General features: G+C 39.9%; 1 protein-coding gene across 1 annotated transcript in view; it reads right to left on the bottom strand.

Moving 5' to 3' along the window:
- Positions 1-3853: 3853 nt before the first annotated feature.
- Positions 3854-11820, bottom strand: part of TYR (tyrosinase) — a 51076-nt gene continuing 43109 nt past the window's right edge. Inside the window, exon 5 of the mRNA XM_009873098.1 lies at positions 3854-4330. Within this exon, the coding sequence (XP_009871400.1) occupies positions 4107-4330 (224 nt within the window). The 3' untranslated portion in view covers positions 3854-4106. The remainder of the gene's footprint in view (positions 4331-11820) is intronic.

The following is an 11820-nucleotide window of genomic DNA, read 5'->3' as shown; positions in this document are numbered from 1 at the left end:
TTTGGTTACATATTGTAACCCAAGACAGTCACCTTGGCCAGACAGAGGAAAAGGTGAAGCCAATGTTGCATATAAGCTCTGTCCACTCTGATTCAGTGAGATGACACGGCAAGCACAGCCTCACGGTGTTGTATTATTCCCAACTAAAAAAATGCAGGGGCTCCAATTCTTGTCTCAGGGAAGCATCTGTGAAGAAAAGAGGTCTTTCAGCACTTAAACGGCATGTCTGACCGCAGGAGTAGGCACAACCCGGAACATGACCCTGAGAGGAAAAATTATGTGCTATTGCATTTTTAGCCTGCAGGCAGAAAGCACAAAGTCTCCTGCCAGTGCCATGGTGTTAAAAGAGTCCTCTCCCTCCTTATGACCCATCCAGAAACTAGGTGGCGGGTCCAAGCTCGCATGCAGAGTCCCCAAAAAGTCAACGGGAAGAATTAGACGTGTCCACAGAACAATTACTCCTGTCTCAAAATAGTTGCTTTAATATTGGTGCAGTCAATCCTCATCTGACAGCAAAGTTCACTTCCCACTCTGGAGGAACCTAAAGTGCTTGCTCAGGAAAAGGACCGTTTTGGTCATAAACACTTCTGCAGATTTTTAACTCCAAACCACCATCAGGACAGTGGTCTAAGCAGAAGTACCACAATGATGGAGAGAACTGACGTGTCACTTCTATCAATGTTGTGATCAATATACCAAAATTAACATACACTGTACTATTTATCCCCTGCCAGAGATCATGCTGACTGTTTGAAACAGTGTGTTCTTTATTCCTTCTCAAAGCAGACATGTTTTCCAGGTCATATGGTGAGTGGGAATTAAAGGGGAAAAATGCTTGGGGGTATGCCTACAAGTATGAAGCGGATGCAAATTCCCTTCTATCAGTTCGAACCAGGTTGAGTTCTCTGTGACGAAACTTCTGGGGGAGGAAAACAGGCTGTTAGATCCAGCACTGAAGAAGAGGGAAAGGAAAAATCTTGCCTGGGATTTTGTAAATGATCTGAGTAGAGCATAGAGAGACTTTTACTAATAGGTCATGCATTTGGTCACAAGGTATGAATTATGCATTCCATGCTTCTGGGGAAGAATAGATGATCAAAAGCTTGTAAAAAATAGAATTTAGAATACCTGATGAGCCAAAGCTCCACTTTCATCCTTCCATGAACAGAGTCTCCATGGCCAACATGGGGAAGGCCTAGGGAAACTGATGATGATCTTCTGTAGAGAAGACACAGCTGAGGAGTTGAATTAGAAATGTCTTGTTGGCCATGTCCTTTACAAGGGGGTGACATTTGGTGGACATTACTTTGACCAGTGTGAAAATGAAACACCATCACCATGAAATATTGCAAAAGTTGAGATAAACTTGCTTAATATAGGTAGGATTTTTCTATCAGAACCACTTTTCAAAGGATAACGTCTCTTTACCGACACTGAAATATTTTGCAGAAAGCCTCTGGGACCTTGTGGGATCCCCACTCTCCTCCTCTAGATTGAACAGGTCTTTATATCTTAAGTTCACTGTGGCTGCCATCATCTATATGTTCTCAGCTCTCTCTCTATCTGCCCAGTAGAGCCGAGTGGGAGCAGGGTGTCCAGGATTCCCAGGAAAACATACAACTTTGGCATCTGAGAACGGTTATGGAACAAGAAGCACTTTTTTATTATTATTATTTTAAATCCACCCTTCTCTGTTCCCAAAGATTTCCCTTGTGAAGTTCTTCTGTTACCTCTTTCATATTTGTTTGGAATGATTTTGCAGAATAAGAATTCATACATAATAACTTTAAATATTTTAGATGAACCACGGTTACTGAACACAACAAGAAAGGTTTTTAGAAGAATCACTGAGCACCAGAAGGTGTTTGTCACTGCTGTCAGAGGGTTTTTCCTCACATTTTAACTTGTTGGAGTAGTCCACAGGAATTAAACATATAGCTACTAGTTGTAGAATTTGAGTGGAGTCCCCAAGTAGACTGCATAAAAATTATGTTTCTCTGTATCTGAAACCAATCAACATTTATGAAGTCAAAATTTAAATATAGGTGGGTTTCCTCTGCAGCTAGTATTTATTTTTACCAATAGAATATTGACGAATATTGACTGAACTGATCACTTGAAATACTATAATTCCTTTCCTCTTGCCTATGCTCCAGTGCCCAGAAACCTGGAAAATCCCATGCATTGTATTTCTTTTTAATACTTTCTGAGATATTGAAGAGCTTTCATGAACTACTATCTAAGAAGACAGGCCAAAAGGTAGCTCTTTTGGTTTTGAGACCAGTGTCTTTCATATGTGAGAACAATTTAATCCAGGAAAAGGCTTGTGCTTTGCTGAGCTGGAGGCAATTTTAGTCCATGTCTTCCTTGATCAGGGCAACAGAGCAGATCAGTAGACACTGGTCAGTCACTTAGCTTCTGGGGATGGGATGGAGTTGGATATGAGGGTGTAGACCTTTCCTTCTATTACTAGTGGAATACACTGGTATTTTTATTCCCACCTTCCATTTTGCCTTCTTTAGTGACTATTAGTTTTCAGTCAAGGATAGCTGGGAGACTGCAAATGTCATTGTATGCTCCTTGAAAGTAAGATTTCCACATCAGGGGAGCAATATTAACGCTTTGATGTGAAGAGTCACAGAAGGATATCTCCTACAGAAACATCTGCTCTAAGTGGACCGTTCTCAATGGACACACCAGCCCCTTACAGTTGTGTGTCTCTTCTGCTCTGTAAAGAGCTGTAATTTCTGTAGGTCAGAAGACAATTCCAGTGCATCTGCCCTGAAATGGAAATGAATCCATGGAATTGGGCAGTTGAAAACTATCGGAGTGAAAATAGTTTACTTGAGAGGTCCCGTGCCATTTACTGTCTAGGAAAGATCGCTCAGAGCAATGGCCAAAGTATGTTTCCCCCATTTTCAAATGATGCAGTGTCATCCCTTCCTTCTCACTGACCTTCCCTCCCTCAGCATTCTCATAGCCCCCTGAACCTGCTCACATGTGGTTCCTTGCGGTCTTCAGGGTGCCGTTGTCGGCAGTTCCCAAAGCTGACCCTATCACTTTAACCACAAACTATCTTGAATACCTGAAATAAACCCCGATGTCAGCATCGCCATTGGTGCAGCAGGTCTCTCCAGCACCAAAGGCATGGTCCTTGCCATATTCTCTTAATTTTTTTAAATAACACCAAAAAGTGATGGGAATCCTCTGAACTAGACTAACAGTATAGATCATTTTGAGTCAGATGTGAATTTATGCTTTTGGCTGGAGGTGGGCTTTGGAACTATGAAAAGCCAGTTAGAGTCACTATATCAATGCAAGATGGTGTAGAAGATGATTACTTGGACCATTTGAGACAAGTGAGAAGTGGTTCCTGTGAGCCTCTTTTTTTTTGATGCTGATGGCAATCAGTCAAGAACAAACAGGACATCACAGGAGCTGAAGGGAAAACATTCCCGCTCGGTCCCCATGTGTTGCCAGATTTAGTCGACAGGTGGCGTCCCTGCCCAAAACAGGGAGGTTGGATTAAATGATCTCTAAGGTCCCTTCCAGCCTATGCCATTCTATGATTCTATGATGATTTCTATCCTATAAAAAAATATCTCTATGTATCACTCGCTCTGCTGAGAGATGCCACTTATTTTATTCACTAAACTAAAGGCACTTTCTGCTCTTATATTCAAACACAGAGTGAATGTAGCACCAATGGTGCACTCAGGCACCTCTCCCTAAATCCATGCACCAATCACATGAGTTGAAGTTCAAGACTGAAGCCCATAGTTCTAAAAGAGCAGAAAGAAGATCAGAAAACTATATGTTAAAGACACCAACACAAGAGCCGGTCTTTTTTTTTAGGAGCATTATTTAATCAAGCATAGGAAATACATGGTGTTCTTTGGGTGTGTGATAACTTATGCTGGATCTGGGAGATTTTTGTAGAAGTGGATCAGGTAAGATACTACGACACTGGAGGTTACAAGAGGCATGAGGAGCAAGACTATCCAGCCTGCTTATGCAGCATACCTCAACAAAGTATTTGTAAACATGAATCAAACACTGCATGTTTGATTAGCACCCTAACAACATTACCAAGATACTGGAGGCCTCTAGAAATTGGACTGATAAGATATATTGTTGTAATCTTCACTTTCTACAAGTAAGGGTTGAATCTCTGAAGAAGTTCCTCTTCTTTTCTTCCGGCAGGAGAGAATGAGCCCTGTGAGCACAGCGGTGACTACGCCTCCAATCACAGCTGCTCCGACCAACCAACCCCAGATCTCACGGGCTCGCTCCAGGTAGGGCATTAAAAAATCCTGGAAAGAATCAAGTGCTGGAACAAAGCAAATAAAAAAAGGGAGAAATAAACGTCCTTTTACATGATATGCTGTATTGTCAGTTTACAGATGTTGTATAATGGATAGTACTGGAAGGCTGAATGAAAAAAAGAAGCTACATTGGTAGAAATTGTCTGCAGGTCACAAATGGTTTTAAACAGACAGGAGCCATGCCCTTTATGATTTTGTCAAAACTGTGAGGCTACAACCCAAGAAGTTTGATACAGTAAGGCCAAAGGTCCTGCTAGTTCAGCATCCTCTTGGCAACAATAACTGAAGCAGAGCACTGGGAAAAGTTTAAGTACAGGTCAAGCCCATTATGATCCTTTCACAAAATACTTACCCAACCTCCAACAACTTGCAGCTCAGGGATTTCTTGAACCAGACGTGGTGTCATTGTATATAATAATTACTGGAGGATTTTTTTTCCCTTTCATCAGTTTTTTTAGTGGCTCTTTGAACTTTTTTCTCAATTTCTTGCAGCAAGCTGATCCTTGCCTTAACTACATGTTGGGTGAAAAGTTAAGAGCTTCCTTTCACTGATTTAGAACCTGCCACCTGCTTATTTCATTTGATAGTTCTCGTATGAGGAGAGATGCTGTAGACTATTCTCTGGTCACTCACAAAAAAAACCCTTGAAGGAAGAATTGGAGTCCTCTTTCTTTGGTGAATCCGGGGCAGCTTCTCCCTGATTAGATAATCAGCTGCCTTCTTGCTTTGTGGAATCTATCTGTGTGTCTGTGTCTCTGTTTTTCTCACTATGGTGTAATGAGTTATGAAAATCCTGCCAATACAGGGCTCTCACTTCATGATAGAGGTTGGAAAGTGACCTCTTCACAATGCGCCAAACAACCTGTTGGTTTGAATTTGAGAAATGAGAATACTTGTCTCCTTGGGCTAAGGAAGGTTTGGAGTCCACATCTCCCAATTACAAGCTGTAATTATTATTATTCTCTGTAATTACTAGCTATTAGTGGGGGAAAAGGAACCTCTCTGGACAACTTCTGTGAGCCCCCCTATGGTGGTTTATTTCTGAATAGCGTTTTTGCATCTGGACTAATTTAGATGTATTCAACCATATTTAGTGTGATATACCCCCCATGAAGGCTATAAATGTCTTCTTGGCATCTTGCATTTTCACTGGTGCTGAGAAAAGTAATCTCAGCTACCTTCTTGGATTGTGGTGTTTCTGAGCATATGCTGCTACGTGCACTCTGCTCTGAGAAGATGCTGTCGTTCTGCAGCACCTTTAAAGTTAGGGTATCCTTCACGCTTGATGTCTGAATCATTTTAGGAGATGTAATTCCAATTTAGTCTGAGTTTAAATTGAATGTATTTTGTTTGTCCCTACAACTCAGCTTCACATTGAGGAATGTTTGGTTGCTATTTCTCTGGTCCTTGCTTCCCATTTAGTCCAACTTTGTATTCCGATTGTGTTTGCAAGAATCTGCGTGTTCAGTCTTCTGCTTCTGACCTCGTTAGACATATAAATGCTATATAACACTAAGAATTACAAAAACAAATAGGCTTTTGATGTTTCAGAGTGAACTCCACAAACCTCTGGGTATGAGGAACATTATGTCTTTAATCCTTCATTTTTCATCTGTCGAATGAGGATAGTACCATTCACTGATTCCTTTGTATTGTGAATATAAATTAATATTTCTTCCTGACTCATCTGCTATCGTTACTGACACTAAAGAAAAGTGTTAGAGGAAACATCTTCAGGAAAGCATTTTAAAAGTGTGCAATAAATCATATATTAGGCTACACACTGCTTAACTGAGAAAATGAAAATCAAAAGTGAAAAGAATTGGACATCCGATTCTTAATGGAATGCTGTCTATGCTGTGTAGAGAATGAGATGGGGATCTGGGAAACAACAGCACGCAATTAAAAATATGCATACATGTAGCAGTGGAGGGTAAATTACAGATATATGGACAGCTTTAATGCTGGAACTTTTTAACTTTGTGTACTTGACTTTGCAACTCCAATGTTTTTTTAACTCATCTCTTTTATGTTTATATTGCAAATGTCTAAACTGGAAACAATCTGGCTTTTTAAACTGGAGTATGCATATGATAAAAGAAAACTGATACAAAATAGGAACGTTATACTGTTTTAATGTTACAGAAAATAGAATTATCACAAAATTCTCTCCCTTGCAGAATTTATCTGGGATATGAAGGTTTTCCAAGCTATACCTTACATTCATACTTTGTCCTTGAACCATCTTTCCCCTCCATCAATATTACTTGGAAGTCTGAGCTATTTTCTTCCTAGGGAAACAGAACAGGACTTTGAGATGATGAGATGTCACATTTTGCAGCAGCCCCTTTCAGAAGGGATTAGTCTATTTTATTATATCCTGATAATCCATCAAACATATTCTTCTCTTGCTTTCAGCCTCAGTCTGTATAGTTTCTGTAATTAGTGCAAAATCAAGAGCCACCTCCTGGCATCTACTGCCTGTTTCTTTTTGCCAGGCATTTGGCATGACTATCATAAAGTTGCCATGGCAACTGTTGGGTATCAGAGGCTGGAGCCTCCCAGGGCACCCTATAATCTGCTAATCTGTGACACTAACACAAGACATTACCTATGGCTGGACTGGCTGCCCAGCCAAAATCATGAAAACTTGGATTTCAAATATTCCATTACCATAATTCTTTAATCTCTAACTGTGCAAGGCTCAAGTGTGCAACAACTGTGCTGATGACAACCTGGGGAACATGTCAATGGAGTTGAGGGGCTGGGGGGGACAATGGCAAAGATGACCCATAGCTGCTTTGTGGGAGATGTTAACCAATGCCAGTTCCATTCCTTTCACATCAGTGTTTAGAGTTAAATAATAAGCCTCTCTGGTAGCTGCCCTGAACATCAATTAAAACTGCCCTTTCAGGCAGTAAGTTCGTGACAAATCAAGAGGAAACAAGGTCGGATGGTATCTGATATCTACCCTCTGATTAGTGATTAATACCAGTAATAACTCCTCATCTTGCTCTTTCTCATAGGAAATAGCAGTGATTAGCCTCAGCCATGGTCTTAGCACTCAATTCTTGACATACTCTTTCTTCTCAAAGAGAATGTTTTCTCTAGGTAACAGCAACAAATCATATCTTACTCTTAATACATCAGATCATTCTTTTTAAATGGGATTTAACAAAACCAGAGAGTCCCTTTTGTGTGGGTTGCTGAAAGTCACTGAGAGGATAACAGCATAATTTTAAGGTGAAGCAATGTATGTCTCTTCATTTAGGGTAATAATGTGGACTTTCCATGATAAATGAAAAACAAACATGCTATGACCAATTTATTACCACTGGGCATCTTTTTGTGATAATGTCAACCTACATTACTGATACAATGGATCCCAAGGACATAAAGAAACACCTTAATATTTAATTTTTTTTGAAAGAACATACATGTATTTAAGATATTCTTCCTATATAAACCGCAGGATGGCAAAGTTTTTCCAGGGTTAATTCCACAAATTAGAAATAAAAACTCTGGCCAGCCAAGAAATAAACTACACAAATTTCCTGTCATTTATCTATTGACGTGTGCCCCACTGAGATGTTTGCAGTCTTGCTATTCCATCTGACATACTTTTCTGCTCCTAGACATTAGTAGTTAATGGTCATTAAATTTTAAAGCAAACCTTGAGGCACAAACGTGTCTTTTTAGATCAAGCTTGCAATTTTTTCTCTCATCCTGGTGAACAAGTTCTTTCTATTTGGTTTCTGCCATTTCTTGTATGTGCATGGTTCACTGATTGTGTCCCTCTGGGTGGTCAAAAGAAATACTAGTGAGACTTCCACAATCAAAACTAAAAGGATGAGCTAGGACAGAATCAAGTTACAGAGTTCCTCAGTCTGTCTTAAGGAAGCGCCACTTGTCTTTGCAGTGATGAAAAAGTCCATGTCTCCCACAAAATTCACCCAAGTATCCTCAAAGTTTCTCTGGTTGTTACTTCTGCCTAGTAACATTGCTGTGGAGTCCTGCCCATGTGCTGGCAATGATGGTACATCCACAGAGTGGATTACTGACAAAAATCGATTAATTTGAATGACTGAGAGGAGATAAATATTCCTGGATGTATTTATAGAGCAATACTATTTACTTTTTGTTTGACAACTTCAGTTATACTTGTACTTCATAACCTCTCTTTCATAGTTTGCTTATATAAATTTCCCAAAAAAGACTTGAAATCTGGCTATAGGATACCTGATATCACCATACTATATGCAGCTAGGGTGTTAATAACTCACCCAAAGATAGCTTCCTACAAAAAACAATCCATTTTTTAAAATCCACGATTTCTGTTCCTCCATTAAGCATCATTATATAACTGTCAAAATATCTGCTCATGCTCTTCTTTCTGAGCAATAGATTTCTGCATCCTGTTTTCTTTGTTTGTCTCCTGTTTTAATTAACCCTAATCTATACCTCCTTATCTCTGCCTGAAGAAAACCCAGGGAAAAAAATACTCTCTCCTCATCTTTTATTTAATTCATAAATGCAAGCCACTTTCCAAGGGTCCATTTCTGAAGTACTGCCGCCTTTCATTGCTTTCTCTTGTCCCAGCATCCACGTTTTATTAGGCATGTCACTATTTTATCATGGGCTTTTACATGCCTAACGTCACCTGTTCGCATTATGGCCACTGGTGTGTGCTCCTGAGTTTGGAGACTCAGCAGAGCCCCTCCATAGTGGTAACATATTTGCCAGCTACCACATTTTCTACTAGCCTGGTGTGAGTTTGCAACCAACATGCTGAAGAGTCAGAAAATGAGCTTCAGTCAGACTCAGGATCTGAGCTCTCCTGCAGCACATCCACATCACAACTCTCTTATCCCTTACTTTGCCCTGGGTATCAAAGATAGTTAAGTTGTCCAAAAATTGCAACTGATGGTTAGAATCCTGAATTTATAATTATAATTGGTAGCTATCTGCTTTTCAAAAGAAAAACAAAAAAAAGAGTCACACAGCTACACATGTCATCAAATTCTTCCCACTGAGAGAAGGAGATTTTCTGGGAAAAAGTCAAGTCTATATCTATGGATTTATCTGTTTCTATTTCTGGGGAAAAAAAAAATAAAAAATACTTAGTCCAGGCCCTGAAATATAAGTGCTCAGAATAGCTCTTGCCATAGAAAATTGTTATGACACCTATTACAAGGTGGTGCCGTTAGCCTTCCAAATGTTTTTTATTGATGCTAACAAATGTTCCTTTTCAGCAAGCCATGCAGGCTGTGGTGGTTTTGCAGTTCGTGATGCTCATGTCAAGGAAAGCTGTGTGTCTGCTCCAGTTCCTGCTCAGATCAGCTCCCAGTAACTAGACTCTGCCACATGTCTTTGATTCCTGAGGGATGGTTTTCCACAAACACTGGGACCACTTCTGCTTCAGCGCTGTCGTATGTATCAAAATAAATGAAGCTACAATTAAAATAGCCATATACTGTCACACACTGATTTGTTTTTCAGGGGAAAGCAAGGCTCCAGGAATCAGTTTTTCCTCCGGGGAGCAGCAACAACATAATTTGGCATTAAAATGCCATTTTGTCATTGGATTCATTCAAAGTTTTATTTCTTGTAACAAGCCTCATCATGCTCTGTGTAGTACTGCTTCATCTCTACCAAGTTACTGGTGCTGTAACTCAGAACTGCAGCCCTTGATGTTTTCCTCCAGCTAATTCTTGTGTGCTTATCCCTCACTCTGTCCTGTCTTCTTCTTCTGTCTTTCTTCCTCCTTTCTTCCTCCTCTGGAAGATCTGCAGAAATTTTCTCCCTGACCACCCGGATCTTCACTGCTGTGATTTTTTTTTTCCTTTGTAACTTTTTCCTATTTGTCTAGTAACTCCTGCCTGCCAAACACAGAATTCCTCTTCTCCCTTGAGTACACGGGAGCTTTCATGGAGGGTTAGCAGGCTCTCCTGCTTCAGCCTCTCTACCAAGAAATTCCCATTTACTCCTGCGTTCCTCTGAACAGGACTCCAGTCTTCCTATCTGGAGAGAAGTCTGGGTTTAGAGTACCGAGAGAAGTCTGTGTCTGCATTTTCAGATTCCAGCCATTTTCCATTTGTTACCCTTCCCTTTGGATAAGAAACAGCTCAAGCTTTCTTCTTAGTGGGATTAACAAGGGGTTGAGTGACATCTGAGGATTATCTGGGCTTTCTAAATGAGGTTGATTTTCACTCTTTGTGTTGATCTTTCAAAATAATTAAGGAACTACTTTCCTTACCTCTGTGTTAAGAACGTGGGTGGAATTTAATATGAATTCCATTTTCTGAGGACTGTGTACTGCCCCAGGAAAAGGGAAGAGGCCAGGAGGCAACAGAAGAAAATTTTTAATGGTAAATAGTTTACAAGTTGCTTCCTTTTGCAGTATCAATTCAGGACTTGGTATTTCTGAAAATCGTGGTATTTAGTACTATTTTTAGTGATGTAATTCTAAAAATAATGTGGTTTTAAGAAACTAGTGGCTTTAATTAAAACTATGTAAATATTTCTGGTCTTGATCAGGAATTAAATTATGGCAACATGAATAAAGAGACAAAATTACTACTATTAAAACCAATATATTTGATTTTGATATTATATTTGAAGCATTTATTAGACTATTTTCTGCCTAAATACTTGGGGTTGACCAAATTGTTTATGAAATATTATAAGAAATATTGAATTCTGTCTTCTGGTTGTAGCACTAAAACAGCTTTAACAGTTATACAGGAGAATTGCAGATTAAAATAGTCAAAACCACATTTTCTGGATGACTGTGAATCAAGCTAGATTTTACCTGAGAAGTGAATGAACAAGCTAAATCCATAATTGGACAGTTTATCAAGTATGCAGAAACTGTACACCCCCATTAGTAAGCAAGCTCTGTTGGAAATGCAGGGATGCCCTGAGAACCAGTATTGTTTTGGTAAATACAAAGAGCAAGCTATGAGAATGCCAGCATCACTAAAACCTCCCTGGTGCTTTTGCTATATAGTTATTGATGTTCAGTTTCTAATTACCTTCTAACTGAAGAGCTGTGTTCACAGAAAGTTTTCTGTCTCAAACAGGCAAAACAAATGTGCCCAGTAACCTCCCTGTTCAGTGGCGAGTGTTTTGCAAGGGTAACTGCAGCCCACATTCCGGGGAGCTTTTGGTGGTGGTGAATGTAAAACATGTCTCATCATTCCAATGGCCCCGTTTTATAATGGATCAAGTCAAGATATCTGAGTTATCCTCAGTTCCAGGCAACATATTTTTAACAGAATTTACCCCTTCCCTTAGACAGTAAGGAAATCCATACTACTCAGGTGATGTTACGAGGTCCATTACTTTGAGCATGAGACCTGACCTACCTGAGGCTCCCCAGCAGTTGCAGCCCCAAGGGCCTCTGTCCTCCTTGCATGTGAGGATAGGAAAGAGGCCCAAGCCAAAACTACCTCTGAACAGCAACACAAGTCAAAACCATCACTAAACTGAGCAA

Source organism: Apaloderma vittatum, unplaced genomic scaffold (assembly GCF_000703405.1).
Source record: "Apaloderma vittatum isolate BGI_N311 unplaced genomic scaffold, ASM70340v1 scaffold17727, whole genome shotgun sequence".
NCBI classification, from domain to species: Eukaryota; Metazoa; Chordata; class Aves; order Trogoniformes; family Trogonidae; genus Apaloderma; species Apaloderma vittatum.
The sequence above is the reverse complement of the archived record's forward strand: the minus strand, read 5'-3'. Positions and strand labels throughout refer to the sequence as shown.